Source organism: Hemiscyllium ocellatum, chromosome 20 (genome assembly GCF_020745735.1).
Source record: "Hemiscyllium ocellatum isolate sHemOce1 chromosome 20, sHemOce1.pat.X.cur, whole genome shotgun sequence".
NCBI lineage: Eukaryota > Metazoa > Chordata > Chondrichthyes > Orectolobiformes > Hemiscylliidae > Hemiscyllium > Hemiscyllium ocellatum.
Window position 1 is genome coordinate 37,532,855 of NC_083420.1, and position 16,682 is coordinate 37,549,536.

The window sequence follows — 16,682 nt, forward strand, 5'->3', positions numbered from 1 at the left end:
TTATAACGTGTGAAGCAGTTGCTCTGTGTCTCCTGGAGGGTAGGAAAAATACCTGCAGAAGAGAGATTGGAAAAGGCCTGACAAGCAAAAGGATCATCTCAGTGAACCCTATGGACAGGAGCCATTGAATTGACTTCTCGGCTTTTCCTGTAACTGATATCACCTTTTTTTTGGCTGCATGTGTTTGCGGGGTTAGATGTTTAACTATAAAGTTGTTCAGCACAGAAAACTGTTCCATATTTTCTGTTAACCTGGGTCTACAAAGATAGGAAAATTGGAGATTTTGCGTTTGTCGATAGAATCGTTCACTTTGGTGACAATTCTGGGAATGGTGGGCTTGATTTCCACTCCAATGAGGCATTGATAACATTTGGGGATTGATTTTGAAATAGAGACAACATGGATTTGGATAGAACATTCCTAAAAATACAGCTGAGGGAAAATGGCAGGTTTTGAATTGCATTTAAAGCATTGGAGTGGAAGCAGTAAAAGATTTCCTGCAGGGACAGTTGACCCCACTTGTCTCAAATGACCTTTCAAAACTCAGGTTGATTGAACTGGTGTGTAAAGTGATGATAGCATTGCCTGACAGAGTAGGAGGAAATAATGGAGGTACTTGTATGGTCCTTGGATTTATTGGACATACAAGAGAAACTAGATACTCTGTGTGGTAAAACATCAGATCAGGTAGTATTCAGTTATGCTTACAACAGCATATGCTTGAGGAGGAAATGAAGAAACTAGAAATAGCAAAAAAAAGACGAGGAGAGAAAGGAAAGGAAAAGAAGGTGGAATTAAGACAAATGAGAAATAGAAATGAGAAAATTAAAATCAGAAATGCAAAAAGAAGAGAAAGTGAGAGAATTTGAATATGTTTAAAATGATGCAACTGAAACAGGAAACATCAAATGTGCGTGCAGGACCTTTGGGGGGGGGGGAAACCTTCATTCTAGTGTAAGCCCACTCAGGAAATGTTTACGTTTGCAAAGGCCCAACCAAAATATGAGAAGAAGGATGTGGAAATAGTTTTCATGTCATTTGAGAAAATGGCAAGGCAACTGGACTTGGTGGGCAGCTTTGGGAGTTGGTGGGGGTCCAGAGGAGGCTCACAAGAATGCTCCCAGGGATGGAGGGTTTAACATACCATAAGCAATTGAGGACTCTGGGTCTGTACCCATGGAGTTTAGAAAGATGGGGAGAATGTCATTGAAACTTACTGACTATAAGACGCCTGGATAGAGTGGACATAGAGAAGATGTTTCTACTTAAAGGAGAGACTAGAATCCAAAGGCAAAGCCTCAAAATGAAAGAACTGAGGGGAGGATAAATTTCTTCATCCAGATGGAAACTGTGGAACTCACTTCTACAGAGGGCTTTGGCAACCAAGTCATTGAGTGGATTAAAGACAGAGATAGATGGTTCTTGATTAGTAAGTGGATCAGGGAGAAGGTAGGAGAATGGGTTGAGAAACATATTAGCCATGATGGAAGGCAGAGCTTACATAAAGGGGCAAATGGCCTAATTCTGCTCCTATATCTTAAGGTCTATTGTCTTATGGACAAGTAAGTTGGACAAAAGAAGACTACACTCTATTCATGTGGAATAAGTTGGCAGATAAAGGACAGGAAATTTATGTTTCACTGCAAGAGAAGGTTTCTCAGGATGATGATGCTGTTAAAAAATATCTAGACTGGTTGCATGAGCCTGAGGCATATAGGCAAAGGGTTCAAGATGTAAGGAAATAGCCTGCGCAAACCCATGTTGAATTTGAAAGAGTTAAACAATATAATTTTTACAGCTGGATATGAGTATTAAAAGGTGAAACCCATAATAGGCTCTAAAAGAAATTACTCTCATTTAAAAACTGTTCCTTATAAAATCCCATCTTGAGGACTAAAGGGTCATAACTGCTCGACAGGCAGTGAAACTGGCTACAATTATGAGTTGATCAATAAAACTAAACCTCTTTTCATTGCCGTCATAAATTCTAAACAGATAGAAAGTGGGAGTGAAAGCGAGTAGCCAGGATACAGACCAGATGGCTAGGAACGCCTAAGGTCGCCACCTCAAATCAAACTTGGAAGCTGAACTGTTCCCAGTGTAATGAGGGTTGGAGGAGTTGGGATGGGGGCGGAAAGAGGTGGTACATTCACCCTGATGGCTGGGAATTGCAGGGGAACGGTATGAGACATGTTCAAGCTCGTAATATTCCAGACAAGAAACTCAAAAGTAAAAGATCACCAATCGAATTATGACTTTTACTATTACTAGAACACTGAAGTTAGACATTGCTGTGAGTGCAGAAGAAATACATAGAATACTTCAGAGGTATAAAGGGGTTTTTTTTTGTCTAAAGGGAAGATAACTTATTTTCTTCAAATCAAGTATCCGGGCCCATAAAAGTACTCAAGGATCAAGTGGTTATCTTGCTCAACCAGGATTTAGTTTACCCTCGAGAGTTCAATGAAAACCAAGCTTTTAGTAAATGGGTTAAATGGAGAATATATATTGGTTCCATTGTACAAAGTCCAGTTGAAGTGGTACGTTGTCTGAACTAGTGGTAACTGGGTAGTTAAAACATTACCCGTGGACTTTGTACAATGGAACCGATATATATTCTCCAATTAATGGTGTAGCAGGAGTCACAGACTTGCTCCAATCACAGAAAGTCCAGCTGAAGCTAAAAAGGTAGAGCAGTTGAAAGGACAGACTCCAGGTTATTTTTCCATCATGTGCAGTGACCAGAGCAATGGCTGACCAGAGGTCACAGCAATTCTGCAAACAGATGTCAGGTATGCAGACTTCCATTTCAGAAGAATGGGAATTGAAAAGAAGTGTTTGGTATATCTTCATTGAGACTCAAGATGCAGATCCTCAATTTACTCTATTCAAACTGACAGCTCACTCTGAAGCTGAGGGTGGAGGTGTTCTGTATGCTATGTTTCCTGTAAACTGTGTGGGTGCGTGCGGGTGTGCATGTGAGCAGACGTGCACATGTGTGCGAGTGTGCACGTGTGTGTGGATGTGCATGTATGTGTATGTGCAAGTGTTTGCAGTTGCTCCGATGTTCTGCTCTCGTCATGCATTGGCATTGTCGTGCCAACCACTGCATTGTCTGCCAGTTCCAGAAGCTGCTACTGCACATGGACTTTGGAGACCTATGCAATTGGTAAGAATATTACAGGGAAGGCTCTGGAGTGTTATTATAATGAAAGCAGAATTCAGAGTGGAGATCTCTTGGAAGATCTGCAGATAAAAGTTGTTCATAGTCATTCATCAAATAGTGGTCCACCAAGACATCGGCAGGATGTGTTATTGAGTAGTTTGAGTGGTTCACTTGGCCAGTTCAGAGGACAGCTCACAGCTAACCACATTGCTGTGGATCTGGAGTCACATGTTAGGCCAGACAAACAAAGTCTCAAGGATATTTTGAATCAGACTGTTTTTCATGACAATCAACACGAGTTACATGGTCATTATTAGGCTAGATTTAATTCCAGGTTTTTACTGAATTTAAATTTCACCATCTGCCAGTGTGGGATATGACCATGCAAGGAATGTCTTTGGTACTGTATTCAAATCCCCTTGAGAGAAAGACCACCATATAATCCCTGTTCCAAACTGCTTGCTGCACCTGCATGTTAGCTTTCAGTGACTTATCAACATGAGCAGCCAGATTCCTTTGAACATTAACACTTCCCAATCTCTCCCCATTTAAGAAATCTGGACCTCTATGAATATAACGGGGCTCATTTAAACCCTCATTACCGGAGGGTAGACCTGGTGGAATGGATCATCCCATTGTTGTTCATCTTCATCATAATAAAAGCAGAATACGGTGGATGCTAGAAATCTGAAATGAGAACCAAACATTCAGGAGAAAGTCAGCAGGTAGAGAGAGAAAGATGGTCAATGTTTTAAATCCAGTGGTTCTCCTTTGACATTTCATCCGACTGGTTACAGTACCCTACTTCTGTACCGCCAGATTCCTAGTTGGGATGAAACTCAAACGGCCCTCCCACCACTGGCCTGGTTAGCAGGGACTATGGATCTTTTAACTGCAAAGCAACCAGGGACAGTGGAATAGGGTCATGAAATCTGGAACTTTGCAAGATTAACAGAGGAAGATGAGGCAGTAAGACGCAGCATGGCCTTGTTTCTATTTTTTTCTAAGCTATTTATTCTTTTTATGATGTTAAATAACAGCAGAAACTAATGTCAGGCAAACTTTTGCTGTTTCACGCAGATCTCAACCAATGATCAGTTTAGCATTTACCTCAGTACAGCAAATATTGTTTATTCCCATCGCTTGTCAATTTCAGTGAAAAGATTGCTATGATTACAAAGTACTTTCTAGTCACAGCTACTCCTTCATTGACACTATTGGACTTAAACCAAATTAAACTATATCATTCTAGAAATGCCAGCTAACAGGATTACAGATAATGGAATGACATTTTTTAACTGAGTGAAAATAAACAAGTTTACTTCTGCATTAAAGAGGGTGATTGAAAGATGTTAATTCTTGATATCAGCCATAGGTAACTTTTAGAGTTCTATCTTCTGTGAGAGTGACTCTAAACTATTTAAAGTTATGAACCAGAACCTCTGCCTGTATTACTGTGCGGAGATTAGCATTCTGTCCTGGGGAAAATTTAGATTAGACTTACAGTGTGGAAACAGGCCCTTCGGCCCAACAAGTCCACACCGACCCGCCGAAGCGCAACCCACCCATACCCCTACATTTATCCCTTACCTAACACTACGGGCAATTTAGCATGGCCAATTCACCTGACCCGCACATCTTTGTGACTGTGGGAGGAAACCGGAGCACACCCACGCAGACACGGGGAGAACGTGCAAACTCCACACAGTCAGTCGCCTGAGTCGGGAATTGAACCCGGGTCTACAGGCGCTGTGAGGCAGCAGTGCTAACCACTGTGCCACCGTGCCGCCCAAATCTTTCACTGCAGAGTATGTGGGACGTCCACCAACCACAACCTGGCCAGCTGCCCATTAGCTAACCTTCTGCAATTACAGACTCCAACTTATTCCACAATGTTCTGTATATTCTGACCTAGGTCATCCCTTATCGCAAATGCATATTGTCAGTCTATTACAATGACATGATAGTGAACAGCTGGCAGGTTTGATTTCAGCCATTTTAGGACTACTCCATGTAAGCGTGAAATAGCAGTCCTAGTGGGTGCTAAAAAGATTGCCAGAGCAAAGGAAGAAACCTCTGTCTATTTGTTGATAGAACGAGGCACCACACTAACTCTGGCCCACCTTGGTTAACATAATGCTCCAGGTCAGGGACACATTACTGGCAATGGATTATGTGAAAATGGGGATTTGAAATGGTGATTTATGCAGGAATTAATCCTGCATAAATCACCATTTAATTATTACAGCAAATATGTGTGGGCATAAATTAGTGTGAAACAGGAGATTTCTGGGATTGCTTAGTTATTTGAAGAGTTTTACATTACTGTACACTGTAAACAGTGTGAGGGAATAGTCCAAGGAAATACTACAGAATGAAAAAGGAGTGTGTCCCTCCATAGCACATACTTCAGCTTCCAGCTGTGGAGGACAGGTTTGTCTGACCATGTCCAGTAAAACCCATTGAATCGTCAACAGAAGGACTGCCAAGCTGGTTCAGGAGAATATCAGTACTCAGCTACTAACACGTGGCTCCCTTAAGGAAGTGACAGAAAGAAGACAGCTCTCTATTATTCAGAAGACAGATTTCAAAATGCTTCCCCTTTTTAAAATAACCTGGATCTTTTCTATTCAAATCTTAGGGCACTCAAAACATTCAAAGTCTGTGAGAAGTCTCACAGACTTTGAACACCTATGGGCGAGAGATACTCAGACTCAAAACATTGTTAGGATTAACAGAGGACAAAAAAAAAGTTGCGGGCACATGCTGTAAATGCAGCCAGACCCTCCAGTAAGAAAGCCTCCAACATGTGTGAAAACACACTGTCAATTCAAGGCATTTGATAGGACCTTGTCTCACTCACTCTTATACAATTAACCACCTCTGCTCATTCCTAATTCTACCCATGCAGGTCAAAGTATGACCCTGTTCTAACCAAATCACAACCACTCTGCAAACCGCCACACCAAACATTTTCTCAGGGGCAGGCTTGTTAAACAATCGAGAGAGAGGTCCCTGTCAGATCTCTATCACTGGGAAGGAACAGCAGGATGAGCCTGCATTGCACCAAATAGGACAGGACATTCTTAAAGAGGGAAGAAGAATCCTGAAGGTTCTTTTTTCATGGAATGATGGGATAGGTGAGGAAATAGGGCTGAGGCAGGAGTAATATGTAGTGATTGGGGATGATGGTCATTGCTTGCTAAGGGCTCCTGAAACCCCCCCCCAACCCCATCTCCTGGAGCTGCCAGGAGCAGTGAAGCAAATTGGGCAGAATTCAGGTCCCACCTACCTCCAACCATTAACACCTGATGGATGCGGAATAAACAGTGATGTCCTTCCTGATCTAGACAAAAGATTATGGTTGGGCCCCAAACGAAATGGAAATGTCCATGAGCAATCATCCATGCCATGCTGTATACTCTCAGCCTCCTCAAAATTCCATAATGTTCTCACATTGATCGTTGCGACCAAACCTTACCAACCAAGCATCAAGTCTCAACAGGCTCGTCATCACAGGCACTGTATTTTAAACTCTCCAAATTCCCATGGTGGCAATGTACTTTTGTTCCCATCCTCCCCATCAGCCTACCGAGACACTGTTCAACATTTATAAAACTACGAGCCCAATCATCATATATGAATCCTTCAAACATTGACAAAAATTAGTACCTCAGAGGCAGGTCCTGTATCTGCACCTGGGCAGGAGAAGGTGACAAACTCATGGCATCGTTTGTGGACAACAAAGGAGCAAACTGTAAATGAGAACATAAAATATCATCAGTTAAATTATGCACAAGCCATCCGTTACAGCCCAACAAATGCAGAGCAATCAACAAATAAATCAGAACATGCAAACAAATCAGTAAAAATCAACTAACCAGTGGTACTACAGCAGATATTTGTTCATTGCAATTGGGATTGAGGTAAATCTGTAAGTTATGCAAATTAGAACTAAAGGTGCTGTGTTAATGTCATTGGACGAGTCATCCATAGACCCATGCTCTGGTAAATGTGGGTTCAATTAAGACAATCAGATAAATTGAAAGCTAGTCTCATTAATGATGCTGTTATGGACTTTTTCTGTAAGAAATCCATCTGGTTCACTAATTAGAGAAGGAAATCTGCCATCCTTACTTGGTTTCACCTGTGACCCGAGATAGACAGCAACGTGCTGACTCATAACTGCCTAGTTAATTCTTAACTGTCCGAGTAGTAGGGTGCTCATTTCAAAAGTATTTCGGGATGGGCAGTAAATGCCAGCCTTAGTAGTGATGCTCATGCCCCATGAAAGAATAAGGCAAAATAAAGAAAATTATCATCAAACATTCAAAAGTGAGACAAAGAAAGGTGAGAAATGAAACAAACCATAATAAATATGCTGCAAGTTTATTATATAACAAGCTTTCTTGTTCCACTGCAAAATTAATTTTACTTGAATTGTTAAGCCTTTGTTCAGTTCTTATATTAACTGCTTACAGTGTAAATTAATCACCAACACTAACAGAAACACAATATCTCTGCTAAATAATGTGCACGAAATAATGGCTTCTCTTTGAAGGAGCTCAGTTACAACTGAAATGAATTATTTCAGTGAGCTGAAGCTAAGGTAGTGCCTGTAAGACTTTAAACAATACTTGGAGAGACTGAGATAAACACTGCATTCACTTCAAACACCCTTCCGGACCATCAATTTATTACGGGCATTTGGATGACTACCTGCTCATTCCATTTATTAGATTTATCTCCAATATGTCGAAGAGAATGACATGCTGCGAGGAAAGGGTTCCTCATAACTTTGACTTTTTTAACACTACAAAACTCTGATTTCAACTCGAGTTGCAAGCAACAGCCTTTTATTCCACCTATTGCTCTTGACCATCAGCAACTCTTCGTAACTCATCAAAAAGATATTCAGTTGGGAAGTGATTTTCAATATATTTTTAAGGGCTAATTTGGGCTCATGGCTGGGGATGTCCACTGTGCATCCTGTATCAGCACCAATAATCTGCAAGAACTAGATAAAAAGTAAAACTCTTTCTGCACTGTCCCCTCAAGTGCACCCAAGCCAGAGATAACTCTTGTTAGATACAAAGTAAAGCTCCATCAACATTGTCAAACGTTCCCAGGGACCATGGAAGTTTTTAAAAATTCTTTCATGTGACGGTCAGCACTTGTTACTCATCCCTCACTGTCCTTGAGAAGGCTTTAGTGAGTCATTTTCACTATTCACTGTAGTCAAACCACTGTAGATATATCTAAGGTACTCATACACTAATAGAGACATACAACACATAAACAGACCCTTTGGTCCAACTCGTTCATGCTGCCCAGATATCCGAGATAAATCTAGCCCCATAATGCCAGCACTTGGTCCATATCTCTCTAAACCCTTCCTATTCATATACCCATCCAGATGTCTTTTAAATGTTGCAATTGTACTAGCCTCCACCACTTCCTCTGGCAGCTCATTCCATACACGTACCACCCTCTGCATGAAAAGGTTGCCCCTTTGGTCCCTTTTATATATTTCCCCTCTCACCTTAAACCTATGCCCTCTAGTTTTTGTCATCCCCCATGCCGGGGAAACGACTTTGTCTACTTACTCTATCCATGCCCCTCATGATTTTATAAACCTCTGTAAGGTCACCCCAGAACCACAAACACTCTAAGGAAAATAGCTCCAGCGTATTCAGCCTCTCTCTATAGCTCAAACCTTCCAAACCTTGTAAATCTTTTCTGGATTCTTTCAAGTTTCACAACATTCTTAATTTTTCTTAGATGAACTTCAATATCTCGTGATACTTGAAAACCAAACAGCAGAGGGCAGTAGCTGCACAGATTCACTGCTGGGTTAGACAAGTGTAGGTTTCTTTCTCCATTTGAATCACTTCCCATGTGGTTCACTACCTTTGTCTGTCTTCCTCCTTTTTAAACGTGCCATTATTTAGACCTTTTTTTCCCCCCAAAGTTCCAAAATAATGTAACAGCTTATAAAACAGTAATTATTACTCTTAGAATTCAAGGAACTCAACTCCAACACTGAATACCTCAAAAAGGGCTCAGCTCTTGTAGCCACAAATTTTTACTGTCCTCCATCTTGGATTACCCAGGAGCCTTTGTCTAGGAAGGGAGTTGCAGATTGGGCCAGCAAGTGCATGGGAACTTGCAAATGGTGGTATCCCAGTAAGTCAGCTGCCCTGGTTCCATGAGATAGGAGACATAATGGCTAACAGTAGCAGGTCCAACAATGGCAGTTCCAATGAATCTCATGGGGAGATGGTTGGATTCTCTGTTTTCGCAGATAGTCATTGCCTCAAGCTTACATTGCATGAACATTTCTTTCCACTGACAAACTTATTCAGATTGTGTATTTGAGGAATGGGGCTCATTAGCAAATATCTCCACTTCTGACCTAATGATGGGGGGAAGGTCCTTGATAAAGCGGCTGAGATGGTTGGAATAAGGACACCACCCTGAGGAACACATGCAGCAGGGTGATAGAGCTCCCCGGACAATAAGATGAGCATGGATGGAAGAAAGAGAAGAGTGCTGGGGGGGGGGGGGGGGGATTGGCGGCTATAAGGGAGGAGGGGAAGAAGGATGTGAGGAGAACGGGGGAGAAGGAGTCTGTAAGGGGGAGAGAGGAGGCTGTGTGGGGAGAAAGAAGGAGGCTATAAAGGGGAGGAGGAGAGCAGGCTGTAAAGGCCAGCAGGGGAGAGAGGAAGGTTGTAATGGGGTGGGGGGAGGAGGAAGTTTTAAGGGGGAGCGAGAGAAGGAGGCTGTGGGGGGGGGAGAGAGGGCTGTAAGGGGGAGGGGGGGGAGAAGTGGGTTGAAAGAGAGCAATGATACAAGGAACAGAGAATTGTTTTAAATCTCTTGCGAAGGTAATACTCAACTAACTGACAGCCAAGGAAACTTGGAATCCCTGAGGTAATGAATCTCTCGAAAAATAATGTGAAATTTCTAGCTTCACTGTGCATTGGGAAAAATATAATGGATGCTATTGTGATGAATCCTGGATTAATTGTTCAATTGAATCTGAGTTCGAGACCTAAGATGCAGTATAAATAGTTGTAACTGTCTGGTTACAATCTTCCAGCTTTATGCATACGCACTAGCTGTGACTTCCCCGGTTTGTGGAAGATGTGTTTGGGATGGTGGATTTTTGTGCATCAATGTGCGTTTTAAGAAATGTATAAATGGGATAAGGGCACTGATAGCTGGGCAAGCATTTATTGTACATCCTTTACTGCCCTCAGACAAGGAGGTGATGAGCTGCTTTCTTGAACCACTGTAGTCCACGGGGGTGGGTCCAGCCAAAGTCCTGTTAGGAAAGGAATGACTTGATTTTGACCCAGTGACGGTAATGGAGCTGTGATATTCTTCCAATTCAGGAAGGTGGGTGCAGCTGGTGATGCTCCCAGGTATCTGTGCCCTTGACATTTTAGGTGTTGCATTGCATCTTGCAGATGGCAGCCACTGTGTGTGGTGGTGGAGCAAGTGAATGTTCAGGGTGCTAGATGTGGTGTTAATCTTGTGAGCTGCTTTATCCTGGATGGTGTCAAACTTCTCGAGTTGATGGAGCTACACTGAATCAGGCAATTGGAGAGTATTTCTTCACACTTCGGACTTGTGCCTTGTAGATAGTGAACACAATCAGAAGTTAAAAAAATCACACAACACCAGGTTATAGTCCAACAGGTTTAATTGGAAGCAATTAAACCTGTTGGACTATAACCTGGTGTTGTGTAATTTTTAACTTTGTACACCCCAGTCCAACGCCGGCATCTCCAAATCATGACAATTAGAAGAGTCACTGTATGAGTTACACATTGCAGAATTCCCAGTCACTGACCTGCTATGCAGTTATTTTGAAAGATACCTTTGTTTGTAACAAACCATTTATCTTGTGCCACTTTTATATAGTGGGGTTTAAGAAATTAATATTCCTCTTGCAGCTTTGCCTTTAACGCAAGCTCAATCATATTTGAGGATATAAAGGTGAGTTCTTCTAACCTTATTTCTGTGTGGTCCAAATCCCTATAGGTCAACACAAGCATAGAAGCTATTGTTTTGACACAACTGCACCAGTTACTAAACGAGTTAGTGGGAATGGGAAAGAAGCCCCTGAAACCCAAATGTAGCCCCTGGAAATTAAAGAGTGGCCCTTAATGAGACAAACGAGAAAAGATATTTTCACACCGGGTCTCCAACAAACACCAACATCCTATTGGAAAGATGCTGTGAAACTTGAACGGATTCAGAAAAGATTTACGAGGCTATTGTCAGGGTTGGAGGGTTTGAGCCTCAGGGAGAGGCTGAATAGGCTGGGCTGTTTCCCATGGAGTGATGGAGGCTGAGGGGTGACCTTATAGAGGTGTATAAAGCTATGAAGGGAATGGATAGGGTAAATCGTCAAAGTCTTGTCCCTGGGGTGGGGGAGTCCAGAACTAGAGGGCAAAGGTTGAGGGTTAGAGGAGAAAGATTTAAAAAAGGGACCTAAGGGGTAACTTTTTCACGCAGAGGGTGGTGAGTATAAGGAATGAGTTGTCAGAGGAAGTGGTGATGGCTGGTACAATTACAACATTTAAAAGGCATCTGGATAGGTACATGATTAGGAAGGGTTTAGAGGGATATGCATCAAATGCTTGCAAATGGGACTAGATTAATTTTGGATATCTGGTCAGCATGGATGAGTTTGACTGAAGGGTTTGTTTCCATGCTGTATATCTCTATGACTCTATAACATAATGATCATTGTTTGTGTTGTATATCACTCCAACTACTGGAGAACAGTTACCCTGATTCCTAGTAGTTGGAGGCTCCTTGATGCCACACTCAGCCAAATTCTGCTTTGACATCACTGTCATGTAACCTCTGGAGTTCAGCTCTTTTGTCCATATTTGTACCATGAGTGTAATGAATTCTGGAGCCAGGTTTTGTCAGGAACGCAAACTGAATACGGTAACAGGTTACTGCAGTCTAAGTGCCACATGAAAGCACTGCTGCTAACAGTCCTCAGCAAAGTGACTGAAGGTAAGTGTAGGCTGGTGGCAATCCGTTGGATTGAATTTGACCTGGTTTTTGTGAACACACTATAACTCAGCACACAGACATCTTTTCAGGTATGTGCCAATGTAGTATTAGCACAAGGACAGTTTGGCTAGGGGCACAGCCAGTTATGCAGCACAATGCTTGGGTACTGCTTTGGAAGGGAGAACAAAAGAACGGAATATCATGTAAATGGAGAGAAAGTGCAGAAAACTGTCAACACAAAGGCACTTGGATATGAAACACAGAAAGCGAGCACACAAGTGCAACAGATAATCAAAACATTTCAAGAAATGTTGGCCCTCATATCAAGGATGTTGGAGTGTGAGAGTAGGGAAGTCTTGCTGCAACTGTCCAAGGTGCTGTGAGACCAGACCTGGAATAATGTGAGCAGTTTCAGTCTCCTGACTTAAGCATTTCACTGGAGGCAGTTCAGAGAAGGTTCACTCGGATGATCCCTGGTATGGAGGGAATGTCTTACGAGTAAAGGCTAAACAGGCCTACCCAGTGGATTTTAGAAGCATAAGGGGTGATATCATTGAAACACATAGGAGTTTTACAGGGAAGTTGCTGACAGGATGCTCCCCCTCATGGGGGGGTCGAAGACGAGAGGGCATAGTTTCAGAATAAAGGGGCTCAAACTTTAGATGGAAATAAGGAAGGTTGTGAGTCTGTGGGACTCCTTTGCAGAGACAGCTGTGGAGGCAGAGTAAGGACATTGCACAAGAAGAGTACTGGAGAAAAATAGTTTTCGCAGGAGTATTACATTGCATTAAAGTTATCCCATACAATGAAGAAATTGACTATTCTGATTGATAAGATGAAATTCAGGGAAAGCAGTTGTAACTGCCAGTTACTAAATAAATTAATTATTGGGTGCCTATATTCTACAACATCTGTTTAGTAGCGTTAAAAACAATTGATATCTGTGCGCTTATTCCTAAAGTCATAGAGTCATAGAAATGTACAGTATGGAAACAGACCCTTCGGTCCAACCTGTCCATGCTGACCTGACATCCCAACCCAATCTAGTCCCACTTGCCAGCACCCGGCCCATATCCCTCCAAACCCTTCCTATTCATATATCCATCCAAATGCCTCTTAAATGTTGCAATTGTACCAGAATCCTTCACTTCCTCTGGCAGCTCATTCCATACACGTACCACCCTCTGAGTGAAAAAGTTGCCCCTTAGGTCTCTTTTATATCTTCTGCTCTCACTCCAAACCTATGCCTTCTAGTTCTGGACTCCCGAACCCAGGGAAAAGTCTTTGTCTATTTATCCTATCCATGCCCCTCATAATTTTGTAAAACTCTATGAGGTCACCCCTCAACCTCTGACGCTCCGGGGAAAACAGCCCCAGCCTGTACAGCCTTTCCCTATAGCTCAGATCCTCCAACCCTGGCAACATCCTTGTAAATCTTTTCTGAACCCTTTCAAGTTTCACAACATCTTTCCGGTAGGAAGGAGACCAGAACTACACGCAATATTCCAACAGTGGCCTAACCAATGTCCTGTACAGCCGCAACATGACCTCCCAACTCCTGTATTCAATACTCTGACCAATAAAGGAAAGCATACCAAACACCTTCTTCACTATCCTATCTACCTGCGACTCCACTTTCAAGGAGCTATGAACCTGCACTCCAAGGTCTCTTTGTTCAGCAACACTCCCTAGGACCTTACCATTAAGTGTATAAGTCCTGCTAAGATTTGCTTTCCCAAGATGCAGTGCCTCGCATTTATCGGAATTATCTGCCACTTCTCAGCCCATTGGCCCATCTGGTCCAAATCCTGTAGTAATCTGAAGTAACCCCCTTCCCTGTTCACGACACCTCCAATTTTGGTGTCATCTGCAAACTTACTAACTGTACCTCTTATGCTCGCATCCAAATCATTTATATAAATGACAAAAAGTAAAGTGAGCCAATGTCAACCTGGCAAGCATTTCTAGTGATAACTTTGCGAAAAAACTCACAAAGTCTTTGACCAATTACAGTGGTATTTTAACGAGCTCACCAGGGATAACAGAAAAGGAGGAAGCTTCTTTAACCTAGCAGTGGATAGTGGATGAAGTGACTTTGCTCTTAATTCTCACATTCTATAGTGTTCTCTATCACTTCTCGCTTTAGCCTTTAGACTTCAGGCTGTGGATACTCTTTCAGGAAAATGGCCTGCCTTAGTATTCATCCTGTGTCATAATAAACAACGACTATTTTTTTATAAATATTTTTCTTGAGAAGATGATTTTGAATATTTTACAAAAAATATAAAATTACAAAAAAAAACAAACTTGCAATATAATAACAATAACAGTAAACAAACTACTACTCTATTCCACAAACAAATTAGAAGAAAAAAAACTCTACACAAACTACAATTCAATAAATATCTAAAGCAAAACAAAAATAAACTAAATTAAACCGAGTTGAACCAAGGTAAATTAAATTAAATTACGTTAAGTTACAACACTCAGCTCAATCCCATCAAAGCTCCCCATCACCAGGAGCATCAGTTGGCATAGCCATATTTGTTCAGACTTTCTCCACCCAGGGGCTCCGAGGCCATCAGACACAGCTCTCACAACTACACAAAGGCCGTAGCCAACATCTATATGGTTCAAAAAGGGCCACCACATTCTAAAGAAAAGTTCTGTTTTCTGGTGCACCATACTCATAAGCAAGTACAGGGGGATGTGCTTCCTGACTAACCTACACCACCCTGAGAGTCCTGGGGGAATTTTCTGACACCCAGCTCACCAGAATGTTCTTCCTCACACAGAACGAAAGAATACTAAATAATTTCTTCCCATGCACTTCCAAAGAGGGGAGATTCGGTGAACCCAGGAGGAGGGATACCGGAACCACCCTGACTTCCGTTCTCAAGACCCCTTCCAAAACACTCGCTATCGCACCCCAATACCTAAGAAGCATGTGGCATGACCAAAAGCAATGAGTAAGAGTACCAATATCTAATTTACATTTGTGGCAGATTTTTAATTTTGCAAGTCGTTCCAATACCAAATAAACCCAGTGGAGTACCTTCATTTGCGTAGCCTAGGTCCTATTGTAAATTGAAATCTTCCTTACATTCTCCCAAATATCCTCCCACTCCTCTAGTGAGATCGCCACCCCCAATTCCTGATCCCAAATTCCACACAGCTGCTCGTTGTCCTTTGAGAGACTACCTCCTAATAAATGGTAGAGGGTATTGACTGAGAAAGTATCGTAGACCAAAGCAATCTCCTCTCCATATCCGACTTATAGGGACTAACCGTTAATGTAGCCTTTTTCTGTATAAAGTCCCTAATCTGAAAATAACGAAAGAGGTCCCTGCTAGACAGTTCATATTTCTGACTCAGCTGTCCGAAAGACATCATGATCCACCCTTCAAATAAGTCTCCCAAATAAGAAACTCCCCTGGACTCCCAGAGCCTAAGGCCAGAATCCATCGATCCCAGCCGGATTCCTGGCATTCCTATTATGGGAGTAAAAGGGCAAGCTTTTTTATAAACTGCCTTCACTTTGTTTCAGTGTTCTTCATGCTTTAACCACACTAAGACCAACGGATTTCTGCAATGGTCCATATCACTTCTCATCTTGTCCATGAACAACAGATTACTGAGGGGACATTTTGCCTGGGAGGCCTCGATGTCCAGCCAAATTGACCGCGGGTCTTGCAAGCCCAATCAGCTACACAGGATATTAGTGAACTTAGTTGGTATTTCTTAAAGTCTGAAAAATCTACACCTCCCATCCTCTGTGGAAGCTGCAGTTTGATGAGCTTAATACGAGGCCACTTGTGATGTCAGATTAAAGAGCTGAGCCAACTGTTCAGACTCTGTAGCCTGTCTGGGTAGCATCAAAGGAAGCATTCACATGGGATGTAATAAACCAGGAAGAACATTCGTTTTAACCAGAGCTATTCTACCCAACCAGGATATCGGAAGATCCTCCCAGCTCCAAAGGTACTGCCTTATCTTCTCTAGCAACTGCGCAAAGTTAGCTTTATATAACTGATCAAAAGTGGGGGTGATCAAACTGCCTAAATACAAGGAAATCTCCCTGTGACCATCCAAAAGGGAATCAGATTCCACTCCCAAGATCGGGTACTCCAGTTAGACGGGCATAGCCTCCGATTTTGTAAAACTGATTTTGTAGCCCGAGAAAGAGACAAATAAGTCAATCAACTGTATTAAACGGGGCACAGATATCACCACGTTAGTTAGATAGAGAAGAACATCATCTGCATAAAGGGTGATCTTATGCCTGCCAGACCCCACCTCTGGGGCAGTTATATAGGGGTCCCTCCGAATGGCCTCTGCCAACAGCTCAATCACCGATGTAAATACTTATAGTAGTGGGGGGGAGCCTCTGCCAATACTAAAATTATCTGGCCTTATATCATTAGTGAAACCGCTGCTTTCTGGTCAATAAATAACACTGCCACCCAGCTGGCAAAAA

At 42.2% G+C, this 16,682-nt stretch overlaps 1 protein-coding gene across 1 annotated transcript in view; it reads right to left on the reverse strand.

Moving 5' to 3' along the window:
- Positions 1–16,682, reverse strand: part of LOC132825460 (protein kinase C beta type) — a 276,131-nt gene that overhangs the window by 111,954 nt on the left and 147,495 nt on the right. Inside the window, exon 3 of the mRNA XM_060840757.1 lies at positions 6,839–6,921. Within this exon, the coding sequence (XP_060696740.1) occupies positions 6,839–6,921 (83 nt within the window). The remainder of the gene's footprint in view (positions 1–6,838; positions 6,922–16,682) is intronic.